At 35.7% G+C, this 18,749-nt stretch overlaps 3 protein-coding genes across 3 annotated transcripts; all 3 read left to right on the top strand.

The window, feature by feature from the left end:
* Positions 1–27: 27 nt before the first annotated feature.
* Positions 28–4,907, top strand: LOC11429425 (pentatricopeptide repeat-containing protein At1g80270, mitochondrial). The gene is made up of 3 exons (XM_003590216.4): positions 28–198; positions 316–850; positions 3,461–4,907. Exons 1-3 carry the CDS (start codon positions 158–160, stop codon positions 4,703–4,705), a joined length of 1,821 nt encoding a protein of 606 aa, XP_003590264.2. The 5' UTR covers positions 28–157; the 3' UTR covers positions 4,706–4,907.
* A 3,015-nt stretch (positions 4,908–7,922) lies between these two features.
* LOC11429424 (phosphatidylinositol 4-phosphate 5-kinase 5) lies at positions 7,923–10,985 on the top strand. Its single transcript, XM_003590215.2, has 8 exons — positions 7,923–9,127; positions 9,212–9,379; positions 9,473–9,638; positions 9,728–9,844; positions 9,983–10,176; positions 10,312–10,445; positions 10,540–10,612; positions 10,697–10,985. Exons 1-8 carry the CDS (start codon positions 7,923–7,925, stop codon positions 10,983–10,985), a joined length of 2,346 nt encoding a protein of 781 aa, XP_003590263.2.
* A 548-nt stretch (positions 10,986–11,533) lies between these two features.
* LOC11424303 (pre-mRNA-processing ATP-dependent RNA helicase prp5) lies at positions 11,534–18,511 on the top strand. Its single transcript, XM_003590214.4, has 7 exons — positions 11,534–11,756; positions 11,981–12,523; positions 12,640–12,728; positions 12,868–12,967; positions 14,650–14,904; positions 16,461–16,621; positions 17,813–18,511. Exons 1-7 carry the CDS (start codon positions 11,610–11,612, stop codon positions 18,114–18,116), a joined length of 1,599 nt encoding a protein of 532 aa, XP_003590262.1. The 5' UTR covers positions 11,534–11,609; the 3' UTR covers positions 18,117–18,511.
* The last annotated feature ends 238 nt before the right edge of the window (positions 18,512–18,749 follow it).

Below are 18,749 nucleotides of genomic sequence, written 5' to 3'. Positions count from 1 at the left end.
AAGGTTTAATCGTAATTTAACAGAGGGATAGAAGAGGCAATAAATAAATATGAGTATAAGAGGAGAAGGGTTTTTGGGTTTTGGTTTTAGGGTTTAAGAATTCATTCATTCATTCACAGTTTATCATCATTGCTCGCTCTCTCTGTGACCAACCAATATGTGGGCTCTTCGCAGAACTTCTGTTCGCCTCACCTTAAGGTTATCAATCTCAATCTTCACTCATTTTAATTTTATTATTTTATCCCAGTTTAATCATTTTCCCTATTATCATCAATCAATGCTTGCTTAATCATCACTAATTTTATGAATTTGTAGAAACCAAGGGCTTAATAATAACAATTCTGGAATTTCTCGTGCCGCTTCTGTCAAATTAATTCCAAACACTTCAGAGGAGGCTGTTCCTGTTCCTGTTCCTGATTCTCATGCTCGATTTCTGTCAACGAACCTACACACTCCTCATGCTTCCCACAGATTTACTTTCACCACCCGTGAACTTTCGTCACAGGCTGATGCTAGCAGCCAAAAAGAGGATGATGCTGATGATAATGATGACATGGAGATTGAAGATCGATTGACTGAGCCAGATGCAGACGGAGATAGCCGTGACACTGCTGAAATAGACATCAATGAGCTGGAGTTGTCGGATACTGAGACTGATTCATCCGACAAAAAATCATTTTCTTCAAGGAGACGGTCAGAACTATTCAAGGCCATTGTAAGTGTTTCAGGTTTGTCAGTTGATTCTGCTCTCGACAAGTGGGTTGAAAAAGGTAAAGAATTAAGCAGGCAGGAGATTGGGTTGGCATTAAATAGTCTTCGAAGGCGTAAAATGTATGGAAGGGCTTTGCAGGTAAATCTCTCACACCCTTAATTATGATATATAAATAACTAAATATAATTTGTCTATTTGGTGGGATCTTACCATCTATGTTCCGATTCATGATTTACGATTTTTCTATACCAAACAATCTTAAGTGGGATCTCAAGTTTGACAACCATGGGTCAAACCATTATAATTTATGAGAGATTTTGAAGTAAATGATATATAATCTTAAACTTAATATGTGATAGGCCATTATGAAGTCATTTGATAAATGAGCCAATCACACATAATTGGCAGAGCAATGGCTGTTATTGTATTTATGATGATGGATATTTGACCCCACCTAATAATGGTTTAGTGTTTATATCTGCAGCTATCAGGTTGAGTCCAAAGTGGCATTGATGTTTGATATCATGCTATGCTTGTTTAATCTTCCAATTCCTCATTAGTAGAAAATTAGGAATGATTTTCACGGCTTTTTTTTTTTTTTTTTTACCACAGTTGGGTGATTAGTTCTCAAATTTATCTGGATAGTGCAAGTTGAACTTGAAAAGATATTACCAGTTTTCTTGGGGTATTTGGTCCTACTTAGAAACAGACAAAATATATTCCTAAATCAGTGTGAATTGTGATTACCAAGTACGAGAATCGAAACCTCTAAAGCAAAGTCATGAATACCATAAACGATATTTATTTTTTATATATTTTGCAGTGAGCCATACATTGGATATACAACTTGGGTGTATTATTTTTTATTTTTTTTAATATAATGACAGTAAGTCATATATCAATACATGAATTTCCCACTTATTTAAAAAACTGTAAGCCTCTTATACTACATATGTACAACTATTTGTTTTTTTTTTGTTTGATCGGCATGTACGACTATTTGTTGTGTCTAAATAAATAGCCTCCTCACCCTGAGCAGTCAATGAGAGATACCCTAAACCTCATTAAGTTGCTGAACATGGCAATAGGTTCTTGGCCACATCCTAAATTGCCTCTTGCCTCACAACTCACAATACATAGGCTCTCCACAACCTCCATGTTCTTCAACTTCTATGAAATTACCTTGACAACCATGGATGTGACTCTATTTCCAACACTCCCCTAAAGCTGGAAAATAGCTATTTCCCATTTCCAGCTTGCATAACATTCTTTCAAAATATGGACTGCCCAATCCTTTGGTAAGAATGTCTGCAAGTTGGCCTTGTGAAGGTACATACGTGTACGAATCAAACTACCAACGAGCTTTTTGCAGATAAAATGTCAGTCCTTCCCAGATTATGAGCTTGCTGATTGCTGGCTCATTATCATAGCACAGCTTCATAGGTCCATTCCATTCCAGCCCATGTTTTCTTTAATGAAGTAAATCGACATAAGAATAGTTTACTTTCTGTATGTATTTGTCATTGTATTACTGTTAGATTAAACTAGTAACAACTTCGATTCAGTTATTATAGTGTTGGCTGTATTTGTCATTGTATTATTGTTAGATTAAACTAGTAACAACTTCGATTTAGTTATTAGAGAGTTAGTTTCTGACAATTGAATGAGTTAGAATACATTACCTGTCATGCTTTCAGGGGCCTCCCTGCATTATACAAAGCATCATGTTGTGTTTTGATTGGGTGGTCATTGGAGGTTGGTTGCCAAACCCCAATATGGGGAACGAAAGCTCCACTTTACTCTTCTTCTTCCTATTTGCCCACTGGACTAAACCCTACTGCCCCACCTCTGTGCTGGACTTTCAGCCAAACTTCTCTTCATCATCCCACTTGTTTACTGGGTGATTTTCCTGAGCCCCAGTATTTTTTTTTTTCAGCTAAGTTCACTTGTTTGACTTTCTTCTGGCCGATTATGCTTAATTTTCTGGCCAGTAAAGCAACGTGTTGGTTGCTGATCACTCTCTGCTGATTCATGCATTTTCTCTGTTGGTTTAGTTCCAAAAAAACTCATTCTCTGCTCCCACTCTCTCTCTCTCATCTAACTTATGCATGTCTTTGTTTCTTTTCTTTTCCTCTTTTGCTGTAAGTGTACTTCATAGTTCACATCCAACAAATTTTGATCTCACGAGTCCATTCATACTGTTTTATGCAGCATTTATATACACATATTATAAATTATTTACCTTGTGTTGTAAGTTGTACCCATATCCTTTGGTATATTGGCCATCCTGTTGTAGCAGTTTAGAGGTTGCCGGGTTGGTCATTCAATGCAGCTCTCCGGGGTTAATAACTATAGTTAGGCCTTCAGGGATTCAAGATCCTCTCCATTTTTTACCCACTCCATTTTTCCATTATCAAAGTTTTGGGAATATAAATGTAATAATGTGACATTTTGTGGGTCCAATTATTTTATTGACACTTCAAAACCCTTCAACACTATAGTAATGGGGAGGAAAAATGGAGAGGATCCCAACTCGTCTGCAGGGGGAGAGGGAATGGTTCGTTTCCTTTTTGGGAATATATTGCAGGCCTATTGTCTTATTTGATCCTTCTTTAGAAGTATTTTACGTATTAAATCATTAAATATTAATGTATATTTTACCTTGTTTATGTTTCTGGTTCCATAATATGATGTTTTAATTTTTATAACACAAGTTTATCTTTTTTCTTTCTTTGGTTGGAACTGTAGGCCTTGGATTGGCTAGAGTCAAACAAAAAGCTTGAATTTACTGAGAAAGAGTATGCTTCTAAACTTGATTTGATTGCCAAATTGCGTGGCCTACCAAAGGCAGAAAAATACCTCGAGCATGTTCCAAATTCTTTCAGAGGAGAATTATTATACAGAACATTACTAGCTAACTGTGCTAGTCTGGAAAATTTGAGGAAAACGGAGGAAACATTCAACAAAATGAGGGAGTTAGGTTTTCCTGTTACAGCATTTGCTTGCAATCAGTTGCTTCTCATTTATAAGAAGATTGACAAGAAGAAAATAGCTGACGTGTTACTTATGATGGAAAAGGAGAATGTCAAACCTTCTTCTTATACTTACAAAATTTTAATAGACGTGAAGGGCCTGTCTAATGATATTGATGGGATGTCTCAAATTGTTGAGACAATGAAGGCAGAAGGTTGTGAACTAGACCATCTAACACGGGCATCCTTGGCCAGGCATTATGCCGCAGCTGGGCTTACCGAAAAAACTGAAGCTATATTGAAGGAGATTGAAGGTGAAAACTTAAAAGAGAATATGTGGGTATGCCCAACTTTGCTTCGCCTTTATGCAATTCTGGGTAGGGCTGATGAAGTGGAGAGAATTTGGAAGGTTTGTGAGTCAAAGCCACGGGTTGAGGACTGCCTTGCCGCAATTGAAGCTTGGGGAAGATTGAAGAAAATTGAAGAAGCAGAGGCAGTTTTTGAGATGATGTCAAATAAATGGAAACTTACTGCCAGGAATTACGAATCACTCCTGAAAATTTATATAAGGCATAAGATGCTAAACAAGGGTAAGGATCTTATTAAGACAATGGGAGATAGTGGATGCACAATAGGTCCAACAACCTGGGATGCACTTGTGTCTCTTTATGTTCAAGCAGGGGAAGTCGAAAAGGCAGACACTGTTTTGCAGAAGGCACTACAGCAAAATAAGATGAAGCCAATGTTTACTACTTTTATGACTATTATGGAGCAGTATGCAAAGAGGGGCGACGTCCATAATGCAGAGAAGATTTTCTATAGATTGAGACAAGCTAATTATATTTCTAGAATATCTCCGTTCCATGCTCTAGCACAGGCTTATAAAAACGCCAAACTACCGGCATATGGGATCAGGGAGAGGATGAAAGCTGATAACCTATTCCCCAACAAAGCTTTGGCTGACCAGTTGGTGCAAGTTGATCCGTTTAGGAAAACTCCAGTTTCTGATTTGCTTGATTGAGGAGATTAGCATATTATCTCTTGTGCTTCAACTTTTCAAATGCAACTATTATTAGTTAGTTTGATGGTAAGATTGAACTTCCCGAATTTGAATATTTTGTCTTGTACTGATTAATGCATTAATAGGTTTTATAATTTCATGGGGTTCATTTGTTGAGTAGGTATTTTCTCCATTTCTAAAAAAAAGTGGTGATATTTTGTTATATAATTTTGGTTCTATTATCTCCATCATAGAAATGTATGCTTTTATACATCATAAAATGAAGTTTTTGATTACTTTTGAGAAATTGGAAGGATCCAACAGTGCAAGAAATATTGAGAGGGTTTGACAGTAATTAAATAGCTTTTAAGTTTTAACATATACGTTTTTCCCATTTCTATGGCAAGGCTTTTTTCACCTGTAAAGGTGTCTGGCTATAAAACCTTTAACTTATTTTCAGCACAAGTTTTCAAAGGGGCGTGCCTTCGAATGTGCGATTCTCTTTGATTTTTGTTTCACGAGGGTTTCGAAGCAAGCATTCCATCATCAGCCTGATTACATTCGGGCTATCACATTATGTGTTTACACTAGTTGTACGTGCCTCTTTTTTTAGGCATTTCTTTTTGTTAGGTGCTTAAGACAAGTTTGAGCTATGAATGTCAAGGAGTTTGTTTGTCTTGGATCCTCTCTGACCTAGGGAGTTTGGGGAGAACATTTTTCAAAACGTTATCTTGGGATCCTTGGGTTGGAGGAGGAGATGATGTTTTCTATTTTGAATCCTCTCTTCGGCCAACTCTTGAAAAGTTTTGGGAGGAACATATTTAAAACCTCAAGACAACTCTCTCCAGTGAAACTCGTTGAGATTTGGGTAGAAAAATGTTATCTCAAATAAGAGTGTCCAAGACATTATCTTTCTTTGGAGAGGATGCTTTTTGAAAACATTATCTTTGATCCTCTCGCGTCAAAACTCTTTGGAGTTCGGAGTTTGGGGAGGTGCTTTCAAAAACATATTAGTTCCCAATTAATTATCTCTTATCTTCTCTGCATCAAAACTCTTGAGAATTTTGGAGAGATTCTTACTAAATGTTATATTAAGAGTTTTGTTTTTCTAATTAAATAGACTTCTATGGTTTGATTCTAAAATTCTCATCAAAAGGAGTTTTGTTTTTCTAATGAAATAGACTTTTATGGTTTGATTTTAAAATTCTCATCAAAAGGATAAAAGACATGAGGCTCAGTCAAACATGTCAATTTGAAAATTCTTTCGATTGCACCGAGATTTCATGTGTGAGTTATGCGCATTTGTTATAATGAAAAATTGGCTCAAAACTTGCTTACCAATCTATCTTAAATTATGAGATAGTTCCAATATATTGATTTGGAAGGTTGTGTATTTGTAATGTTTATATCCAATTGAATGAGATGGTCTAGTGGTTGAATGCACTATTGTTTATTGTGTTTTGTCTAAGGTTACAGGTTTAAAACCTGACTATGGTTTATTTTTATTTTTTTAATAAAATTCATTATTTTAAAAGGGAAAAAATAATACAAAATGAAGGAAATCGTCCCTTTAGAATAAACTCATGTCGATGTGATTGTTCAAACGGAGTCTTACCACTATGTCAATATAAAAGCTTTTAAATTAACATAAACATTAATATTATTTAACTGTCAAAACGACCACAACAGTAAGACATACGAATTTGCAAGTTTTATAGCCTTCTCTCTCTCTCTCTCTCTCTCTCTCTCATTTTATCACTTTAAATTCTCCTCTTTTCTAATGCATGAGTAAAGTGTAGGAAACATTTTTTTGTAAACTACTATTGAAATACACGCTTAGCGTTTTTGTACGTAAATCACAATACGGGTTCTAAAATATCCGGAAGGAGATTCATTGGTAGACCACTTGCATATAATATATACATATTGATGTGGACAAATCAAACCTAAATGCCAGTGTCGAAACACACACACTTTGGTGTTCTAAATGCATTCTTCATCATCTTCAATAGTGTTTTCTAACACTCATCGTTACTATTCTCAACTTTTGTTTATTCATCATCTATGTAATAAGACATTGAATCGGTTTTTTGTCCTTCATTTTGTTAAGGTTCTTTATTCATTCGTTATTCATCGTAAGACTCTCTAATTACTATTTCAAGGGACTTCTCTATTAACTTCACTATCATTATAGTTTAGTAACATAATATATGAGTTTGTTCGCGCACATGCATGCATGCGGTTACCATTTAGCTTGAACATATGAAAACATGATAATCATTGTTAATTGTGTTCCTTATTTGACTACCCAGATGGAAAAAAATACAAAGGGAAAACCTCCATCCTTGCACCCATAAGACATATCCCATAACTTACAAATATTGTCAATCAAATCAAAGCACAATGTTTTTGTAGCGAATTTACATCTCTAACACAAAGTACATGCAGATGCACACATTCTGGTTTAGGTTTATCATGTTCAAGAACCACCATATGAGTGTGTGTTACTTTTAATAAAACCTCATGGGAGGTAAAAGCAATTTTCTCATATTGTTATTATTGTTAATGGCAAATATATATAAAGAAGATACGGAAGATACAATGTACAAAGGATGAAAATGATTGTCTAATGGACAAAATTAGACAATGAATTTGAAGGAAAAATAATAATATGAAAGGTTAGCAACAATGAACAAACAGTAAATAGATATATTTGTTATGGCCTTTGCAAGAATAGTAAACAAACCCGTTGATTTAGCACTTATTTCCTTATGTTACGGTTTTTAGTGGTTGTAGGATATGACCGAGTCTCTCTCTTTCACCAAAAAAATATTCAAACATTGGATCAAGAAAAAAACCACCTCTTACCTATCTAGTCATGAAAATTTCCTCAGTTTCTTCAATGTCAAGATTAATTCCTTAATGAATTAATTTTTGTTACAAAGTTCACAAAATTAAGAAGGAAATATTGTGCATGTCCAAGTCTAGAACATCAACTTTACATACCCAAGAATATCATGAGAACCAAAAATCTTATACCAACATGCATGTGTTGGTTTCAGCTTACAAGAGAGAAAGCCCCACAAGCTATTGATAAAATTGCATGCTATTACTACATTAATGATACAATAATCTTGTTATGATTTTATTTTTAATTTTTCATTATCAAGGCATATATATTCATGAAATTTTAAGTATTTGGTGGAAAGATTTTCCATTCCAGATGTAAAATAACAAAATGATGGGTAAAGATAGTAGTATGATGAAGGCATGGGAGGCCACGGTGAAGAAGACACAAGCAGTTGCGAAGAAGCGTGCAAATAGCATATTTGGATCAACATATGTAGCTTCACAACATGGAGATCATGAAGAAGAAAGCAAGGATGAAACAGAAGTATACCATGCAGAGAGGGTTCTACCCAATGGAGATTACTATAAAGGAGAATGGGCTGATAACTTCCCACATGGGAAAGGGAAGTACTTATGGACAGATGGATGTATATATGTTGGAGAATGGTTCAAAGGAAAAACTATGGGAAAGGGAAGGTTCACTTGGCCTTCAGGGCCAGCTTATGAAGGGGAGTTCAAGAGTGGTTATATGGATGGAATAGGTGCATACACTTCTACTAATGGGGATACTTATAAAGGACAATGGGTGATGAATTTGAAACATGGTCATGGTGAGACGAGTTATTCGAATGGAGATAAGTATGAGGGAGAATGGAGAAGAGGTTTGCAGGATGGACAAGGGAGATATGAGTGGAAAGATGAGAAATATTATATTGGGGAATGGAGGAATGGGAGTATTTGGGGTAAAGGGTCATTTGTTTGGAGTAATGGGAATAGGTATGATGGCTATTGGGAAGATGGTTTGCCTAAAGGGAATGGAACTTTCAAATGGGGTGATGGAAGTTTTTATGTAGGTAATTGGAGTAAGGATCCAAGAGATCAAAGTGGAACATATTATCCTTCTCCAGGGTCATCGCAATCGCAAGAGGGTCATCTTGATTGGGAACCACAACAAGTGTATACTGAGTTGAGTGAGTATCAAGTTAGTCCTGGGGAGAAGGTTTCAGTTTTGCCATCACAGAAGAGACTTGCAGTGTGGAGGTCTACCAAGGGGGAAGGTGGTAGTGCTAAGCCGAGAAGAATGTCAGTGGATGCAGGGAGGGCAAGTGTAGGGCTTGAAAAGCCAAGTGATAGAATGCATTTATGGGGCGGCGGGGAAGGTGATGGTAGTAGAACTCCAACTGGTAGTAGAACTCCAACCGGTAGTAGAACTCCAACTAAAGATGATCATGAGTTGCTTGGTTTACATTTACATGCTTCTAATAATCCAAGACAAACTTTGAAAGCACCAAAGAAATCAAAGAGGCAGGGAGAAACCATATGCAAAGGACACAAAAATTATGAGCTCATGCTCAATTTACAATTGGGAATCAGGTAAAGTAAAAAAGCTTAAGAAACAAAAACAAACAATGTAGCATTTTTATTCATGATAATTGTTTGAGTTGTTGCATATAATAGGCATTCTGTTGGAAGACCTGCCCCCTCGGCATCTTTAGATCTGAAGCCTTCAGCTTTTGATTCCAAAGAGAAAGTATGGACTAGATTTCCTCCCGAAGGATCCAAATATACGCCTCCACATCCGTCCAGTGAGTTCAAATGGAAGGACTATTGCCCAGTAGTTTTTAGGTAGTTAATCCTTATTAATTTTTATTATTAAGTTCCCTTTTGTATATGATAATTGATCAACATATAATTTTTACCTCTTAAAAATTTCCTTAGAACTCTTAGGAAGCTATTCAAGGTGGATGCAGCTGATTACATGTTATCCATATGTGGAAATGATGCGCTGCGCGAACTTTCTTCGCCTGGAAAAAGTGGAAGCTTCTTTTACTTGACCAATGATGACCGTTATATGATTAAGACAATGAAGAAAGCTGAGGCTAAAGTGAGTTTCATACTAGTTATCTTATCGAAACCAAGGCACACACATTATTAGCATAATATTGATTTGGACATGCTGATTTTATTTTGCAGGCTCTCTTGAGAATGCTTCCTGCTTATTACAATCATTTTCGAGCATTTGAAAATGCTCTAGTGACAAAGTTTTATGGATTACATTGTGTCAAGTTAAATGGACCTTCTCAGAAGAAGGTGTACCTATATGTTGCATAAATTTTTTATTGTTTAAAAAAATTTAAACATTTACTAGTATCCATCCTTATAGTATAGCATACATTTTTGATAAGAGAGAACTATGAAATTCATATTTATAAAATTTATGGATTTCAGGTACGATTTATCATAATGGGCAACCTTTTTTGTTCTGAGTATACCATACATAGACGCTTTGATTTGAAGGGTTCTTCACTTGGGCGCATAACGACTAAGCCTGAGTCAGAGATTACTGAAACCACCATCCTAAAAGATCTTGATCTAAATTTTATATTTCGACTACAACGATCTTGGTTTTTAGAATTTTGCAGGTGATAAAAGTTAAATATATTATAGCAAATTTTAACATGACCTAGCTAGCTATCATATAACAAATTTCTATTTTTACCTTCTCGAAAAGAATAAGAAATTGAACCATGTCATGTGTTTGTTATATATGATCACAGGCAAATCGACCGGGACTGTGAGCTTCTGGAACAGGAGGGAATTATGGACTATAGTCTACTAGTTGGCATTCATTTCAAAGATATAGCACCAGAAGGAGATCTTATTCCTTCAGGATCTCATACTCCACTCGATGGTATTTTTCTTATCCATAATAGTATATATGTTATCTTAATTTTTGTTCATCCTCATTAAATTCCTAGAAAAATATTTTGGATATTCAAATTTAGGTGATTCAGAGGGTGAAGGAACGCCCCGTATTTCACGAGAAGACATGGATCAACTTCTGCTAGATCCTTCCAGGTCACATGTCTTTCGAAAATTTTAATATAGAATCAATGTTTATAAAATAAATTCTTAAAACAATTATTGTATATTTGTTTGTAGATGGGCAAGTATCAAATTAGGAGTGAATATGCCAGCACGGGTTGAAAGGACAGTGAGAACAAGTGATTGTGAATTGCAACTCGTAGGAGAGCCAATCGGAGAGTACTACGAAGTTGTCTTGTTTTTCGGTATCATTGACATACTTCAAGACTATGATATCAGTAAGAAGCTTGAGCATGCCTATAAGTCCATTCAATATGACCCAACCTCGATATCAGCCGTTGATCCAAGACAATACTCGAGGCGTTTTCGTGACTTCATATTCAAAATATTCTCACAAGATTCTTGAAATCTATCATAACCAACATTTTATTTTATATATATACAAAGATAGGGAATCTCAATTAACTTTGTTTTATGTTTAGTTAGCAGATGTATCTTGTACACCATTGCTAAAATGTAATTTCTCCAACAAGAGATGGGGGAACAAAATGTGTTCCTTCATGTTGTAACTAATCTAGATGTATATTACTGTTTAGAATTAGGAAAAGGGAAGATAAATGTTTTTGTTCAGTTTTGTTTACTTCATCACTGCCTTTTTTTTAAAAATGAAAGCCTAAGCAATTAGAAAAACTTACTCAGACCTAATAATAGATTAGATTATCACAATAAGTATATAACGTCCCTAATTATTTTTTTTTAGGAATTCACATCACTAACTTTTATGATCCTAGATGGTTCCCTAATTTTTTTAGTGAAAACCGGTTTGATGCAACAAAAAACGGATTATAAGCAGAAAAACCCGGTTTTTTTAATAAAGTGGTTACATGAACCGAACCGAACCATAAATATGATCCGGTTTGCTTTGGTTTGGTTCGGTTCATGAACCTTTCCCACCCTGACTGAATAAAACCAAGCAGTTTAGTCTGAATGGCGTAAAGCGCCGCACAAACCAAAACCTCAAGCAGCAGCAATGGCGAAGGGTGACGATTCTGTACTGAAAAAACATAACAAAAAGCTCAGGAAAAAACAAAACAGCAAGAATTCCGTCTCTGCTAAGATTGCCGCTGTTATCGCCTCCAAGAAGCGCCGCAAGGCCGGAAAACGCCGCATCTGCGAGGTTCATTTCATTCTTCTTCCGTCTGTGTAGTTTCGTTTTTTCATTCAACATATTTTCCATTTTTTTCAGTTAGTTGTTCAGGATGCACTGTTTCATGTCACTTCTTATTCTAACGGATATAAGTAATGTTTTTGAAGGCATTTCTTTGTTGAAGATGTTAAGAAATTGACATAATGTTTGTTGATTTGCATAAATAACTTTTATTTTTTTTCATGATATTGTAGGGAATGTGCTTTAGCTTACCTTCTCTAGATGATCCATTCAATGATAGACAAGGGAAACCGGAATTTAAAAAGAAGGATCCTAAAAAGAAAACATCTTCCCAAAAAGAGAAGACAACTCCGGTTAAAGGGAAGAGTGTACCCGGGGAGAAAGGCACCGCAGTTGGTAGGAATGGCGCAAACAATAAAAGTGAGATGGTGGAAGTTTGCTGCGGTGAACAGCATGATAATGAAGTTTCAGACTTCCCTTCCAAATTTGTTTTTTGGTGTCTGAGTGCAATTGAAAACGCACTCAGACATGACGATGCTTACACGGATGGAGAGGGAAACTCTTTCTTTCTTAACCCATGGGGATTAGAATTTTCAAAGCATTTTTCTACTGGTAAAGATCTGATTGACACCGGTGGAACCTTTGCTACTACTGAGCAAATTGCATGGATGGTTTCCGCGGCAGCTGATATTTTTGTTAGAAAAGAGAAACAAGGCTTATCATTAGACACCCCCTTTCTTTTGTTCCTCGTCCCTTCCGAAAAAAAAGCTGGCCAGGTTAGATCAAATTCATCTGCATGCTTACAATTTCATCTCTGATAAAAATCAGTATGCTGAAACATCCATCCGACACACTCTCAGGGGTAATTCTAAAAGTTTAAATTTGTACGCAGGTCCGAACAGTTTGCAAGCCTTTGAAATCTGTAGGAATACATACAGTGAGTGTTCATCCGGGTGCTTCCTTAGATCATCAGATTCAAGGGTAATTTGTTTAAAACTTGTCTTGTTTTCCATGAATATTTTGAGAATGTGCATGCACATAATTAGTTGTTTTAAGGTTTTCTCAGCTTACCCTTAATGGTAGCAAACTTCTTATTGAACATTTGTTTTGTCTTCAACAGTCTGAAAAGTTGTGAGCCTGAATTTCTCATTTCTACTCCTGAGAGGCTCTTGGAGCTTGTTTCATTGAAGGCAATTGATATTTCTGGCATCTCTATGCTGGTATGTTTTCTTTCCAATGTTTCATGCAGAAGATATGTACAGTAGCGGAGCCAGGAAAAAATTCTTGGACCAAAATTAATAATATTAATGATTATAAAGCCAGTTTTGTTTGCAAATAAATGAGCAGCAATCTTGTGACAACCATGGGAGAGGTGTTTATATATCAATTAATAACATACTCATATATTCAAAAGACAAAATTCTAGAGAGGATGAATACATAATACCTTGAACCCTTTGTACTTAAGTAAAATTAAAGTCAAAACCAACAACTTAGGTAAATAAAAGAGGAATATGAAGTAGTATAAAGTCAGATGAAGCTTGCATGAGAAAGGACAAGGTGGGCCAACATATAAATTATTTAAAAGTTAGGGGTGTTTCATATTTTCCTCCATGGAAAAAAAAATTACTTATTTTTTTGGGGGTGGGCCATGGCCCACCTTGGTCTATATGGTGCTCCGCCACTGGATATGTATATATCTATGATGCACAAATACTCCTCGGATTAGGGGCGTCCCGGTGTCGGATATGTATCGTGTCCGACACCGACACATATGATTACATTGAATAATGTCATTTTCTTAAATTATTATCGGTGTCGATGTGTCCTCTCCGTGTCTGACTCTGTGCTTCATAGGTATATATCTACGTAGAAGAAGAAAACTTATGCATAAAACAATGTTACATATATATATTTAAAAGAAGATCCTCCCCCGGTTTCTCTTCCTTTTGTTTTTTTCTCTCGATCGTCTCTTAATTTCTTGGTGGTTCTTGATTTCTGTCATGGTGTAGTGATGCCTATTCGGGATTCACTTGATTTCTATTTAGTGCTGCAGTGCTAGTAGACTCATTTGTGTCCACCCTCCTTACCTAATAGTGTTGTAAAGAGTAAGCATAGGCACGTAATTTAGGTGAGGTTAACCCTGCTTTCACTTTAAATGTTGGGACCATACTTTAATTACCATGTTATGTCTGTTTTCAGTTCTTTAGGCCTCGGAAATTATACAAACTGTCTTACTGGTCTAAGAAATGTGTTTTCCCTGACACTCAGCTGACTACAAATGTCTTGCATGATTAAACATTCATCTACAAAAGATGTTCCGTTTAATGAGCACCGGTTCCATTTTTCCTCTTCATATCAATCTAAATTAACTGCTGTTTGATCTCATTCTTCTTCCCCTCCAATCTCTGATAGTTCCCCTATTCTATCCCCATTGTCCCCATTCCCATCCTCTTCTCCACCAGCTCCTAGTCATGCTCCATCTTCTCCTCCTTCTCCTCAATCGGGCTTGTATTGATTCTGAATTATTTGGCTGTTCAGATGTTCCACAATCTGTGCTTCTGGTATCCTCCAATTCTATTATATAACAGGTCCTTATGATTCTTTGTGTGCCTCCCTCCTCAACAACGGACTGTATTCCTCCTTATTATCCTTCCTCTATATTCCCCCTCATTTAATATTCATGTTTGTGCTTATTGTCTATCATCATAACCATATTCTTCTGCTTAGGAGAGTGACAATTATAGGCATCTTTTAATTAACAATGAAAAAAATGTATGTATGGGTTTATATGAATAATGTATTACCTGTATTCTTTATAAGTCAGTTTCAAACATCTCTTTTTTATAATCTATTCTATTTATCATCTTTTATTAATTAGTTAATGTTTTGGTATCAAATAGGTTATTGATGGGTTCGATGCTATTTGTAAAGCTGGCCACGCTGATGCAATAAAATCCATCAAGAAGTTTATTTCTGGAAATCCTAGTCTTGTGGTTTTCAATGATAGCTTCAACCATACATCTATCCCAGTGGTTCGGCATCTTCTGACGGGACCTATTTGTAGAATATCTATCAATAATTCAATTGCTAGCCTAAGTTCGTGCATTGTACAGTCTGTTCAAGTGTGTACATCAGACGAAGATAAACTTGTTAAGGTAAATTTATTGCTATGCTAGCTATGGATTCTATTTATACGCCCTCCATTCCTTTTTAGTTTCGTTTTATGGTTATTTATACATACCAAGAAAAGAAAACTAATAAATTGTTACTTTTGATGGAATTATTTGTTTTTTCCTATATAAGCCTTGACTATTTATTATCTCGTTTCACACATAGTAGTCAATCCCGGATAGCGGTGCGTAGCAGCCGACCCCAAACATAGGATAGCGTATAGCAGTATGACAAATAGCGGTCGCCGATATTGGATTATTTTTTGGACAAATTACATGAATAATACGATAAAGTATAAACAAACTTATATTTAATTAATATAAAATTAAATATAACACTCAAATCTCATGAAACATTCATAACATCAAAAAACAAAAGACAGGGGAACAAATAAAATAAAATAAAACAGAAAACAGAGAAAGGAAAAAAGAGCAGAGAAACCATCAAACAAAAGACAGAGGAACAAATAAAGAAAGAACAGAGGAATAGAACAAAATGAACCTGAACAGTGGAAGAGAGGAAGAGATCGTGTGAGAACAATGGAAACAAATTGGTGAGGGCGAGAGCGTGACAGAGAAAGAGAGAAGAGATCATGTGAGTTGAGAACAGAGAAAGAGAGAAGAGGTCCTTGGGTTGTGCTTTCCAGTTTGTGTTTTCCAATTTGAAGATAGAAGAGTGTGTTTCGCGGCACAGCTGAGAAGAGAGAAAGAGTTGAAAAATGTTAAGAGTTTAAGAAATCCCCAAAATGCCCTAAAAAGGTTTTAAAAATAGGGTCAATTTGGAAATTTCCTACTAAAATCAAATAGCGGCTGCTTCAGCCGCTATCCACTCCACTTCGCCACTATAGCAGCTAAAGTGGCCGCTATCTGATTCTGCACCGCTACGATGATTACCGTAGCGGTTCGTCGCCGCCACACCATGCGCGGCTGCTATAGCCCCGCTATTGACTACTCTGATTTCACATATTTCTCTCTACAATAGACAAATGGATATTACTGACAAAACAATAATAATTAGTGTTGTGTTGAATTTTGAAAAGGACTAGCAAGTATTCTACAAGAGTGAAAATTAACACATGGGGGTACCTTACTAACTCACCTTTTATTGTTGTTTTTCTTGACGTTATTCAATGAATTAAATTACTTAAAGCTAGAGATAATTATATGAATTTCTCTTCTCTAGTCTTTTTTGAGAAAAGATTTACCATTAAAATGACCTTGCTTCCCTCTTAATAGATTTAGAGAAACTTCTGTGTTCATTTGAAAAGATTTTCACCAATGCATGATCTCATTGTTCTACTACCATGTTTGAATTTTATCAAATAATTTTATTTTCATGACTTTCACAATTTCATCTTTCATAAACCTATGTTTAATATATTATTCTTTTCACATTTCCACCCTTAAGATTTGTAGTATAAAAGTTCTTATATTAGATTTTTATAGTCAATACAGCTCTGAGAAATGCTTGCATGTAGCTATGCAATTTTATTTAGATGTGCAAGTTTTAAAAGCATTTCTTATTACTATTATTCTTGCAGAGCATTGAAGTCCTGCGTCAATTTCGGAGCAGCCAGACTCATAGTTCAAACCTTCTATATATTTTGAGGAAGGATGTCAAGTGCCATAAATTGGTGAAGACTCTCAAATCCATGGGTTGTTCCACGTCACTCGATTCTGATGCAGCAACTATAAATGATAGGTAACACACCAAATGCTTTTATAAATATTTTGGTTTAATATTTTGCATTATGATATGCACCATGATCTCAAAACATAGCTTACAGGAAATCTAACCTAGCTTAAGAGAAGTCTACCGAAAAAATAAGTGTTTATAAGGGGCTATCGCTGCCATTTCAGCCATCGTTGGTTATTACAGCTTTAAGGAACTTTTGTAGTACAATGTGTGTGCCTATTGTACTATTTTCAAACCCCAATTCGTTGTTGTGTTTGACCTGCTAAGGTCTAGCGTTGGTTGGTTTTTATGCATTAGCAGTGACAACTGTGTTGGTTTTGTTAACCATGGTCCCTGCATTCTTCTAGAGTCTCAAACACAGGGTGGAATTGGGCTGTGAGAGAGCAATAAAATAATATTGATAGAAAGGTCGAGATTAAGAAGTACTAGTACATTGAGTATAACAAAACAGACAGCTGGCAGTGTGTGAATGGAGTGGGGGTCTTGGCAGGTCGAGGGCTGAATATTGATAGGAAGGGAGGGAGGGTGTAGGAGGAGGCCATGGGTAGACGAAGATAATTTTTAATGCAAAGTTGGCTGCTGTTGGCCTTGTGGGTGGAGATTGCTTTTTACAATCCCTGTCCTTGGGTATCTTTCTATTGTTTTTTATCTTTTTTGCTACCGTTTGTGTTATCCCGAGGATTTCCCCCTGTTGCAAGGAAGTTAGGATCCTTCCATTTCTCAAAAGAAATGGAAAGCTCTTTTACTATAGTTCAGTATAATATAATTCACATAGATGCTTTAATAAATGTCACATATTTTTGAAATATGTGCTATTATACACACAAATCTATAGTAATGAAGCTTGCTTTCCATTTCTTTTGAGAAATGGAGAGGATCTTTACTCGTTGCAAGGAGCTGAGCTATACCTTTTGTTCTATAAATAATAATCAGTGATATTCTATCCCGATCAATTTAGTACAGAGGTTCAATGAAATACGAAGCTTATAATAAATGGTTTATTTGTAGCTAAAGAATAAAAGGAGCGAATAACATTCAAGATCCTGTACAAATTTAAATGACTACTCCTATTCTGTTACAAACTTATTTTCATACCAGTATCACAAGTTGTACTATAACCTTTATACTTTTATAGTTTTATTGCTTCACTTTATATCGAACTTTCTATAGTAACTTATGTACTGTTTTGTTGGACAGTGTGGATTCAAACAGGAGACTGGTTACAATGATTGATTTGGAGGATATCTCTACTTTGGATATAGGGATGTATGATGTAATAGTCCTACCTAGTCTTGTACCCTCTATGGACACTTACGAGCATATTTTGACAAACATGGCCCGTCAAAGTGTCAATGGTATTTTGCATGGTTTCTTAACAAAAAGCGATACAGAACATGCTGGACCACTCATCTCAATTCTTGAACAATGTGGGCAGGAAGTGCCCGAGACCTTGAAAGATCTTCATCAGGCATCAAACATATGTCGGAAGATTGAAAGTTGAAGATTCGTTATCATTGTTTTTCTTGTGTGCATCCCATATTTGCTGCTCTTGTGAGTTGTGATCAATTCCATGTTTGGAACTAGGGTTTGGATCTTTGAATGGGAGGATGATTTGGTGTGCTAATTGGATTTCAGAAACATTGCATCCCCATAAAGACTCCCTTTCAGAAAATTTTGTAATACTGTCTTCGTTTAGAATATTTCTTGTAGCCGAATGAAGGACAGTAGAATTTGGCTACAAAAGTTACGTCAAATTTTAGCTTTTAATGCATTTCTATTTTCCTTATGTGACAAGCTGAGCCTTAGCACATAGGATCGAATTTTACTTCTTTTTTTCTGAATTCTTTTGTACCCGTATCAAAACGAAGTACTTAACGTGCTAAGAATAGTTAGAAATCTTTCCCCCTTTTTTTTTTTAGTATTATTTTAGAATTATTAATGCTTATGATTAATATCCAAAAACTCTTGGCAGTTTCTAACACTCACTTTTTATGTACCATACAATAAACGGTTTATATTTTAGGATAATTTTTTTTCCAAAGCGACTTATAATTTAGAACAGAGAGAATATCGTTTACTAAAGTAAAATTCAATAAATAAGGGTATATAAATGGCAAAAAACAACAAATGTTGC

Source organism: Medicago truncatula, chromosome 1 (assembly GCF_003473485.1).
Source record: "Medicago truncatula cultivar Jemalong A17 chromosome 1, MtrunA17r5.0-ANR, whole genome shotgun sequence".
Taxonomy (NCBI): domain Eukaryota; kingdom Viridiplantae; phylum Streptophyta; class Magnoliopsida; order Fabales; family Fabaceae; genus Medicago; species Medicago truncatula.
This window is presented reverse-complemented; position numbering and strand designations above follow the sequence as displayed.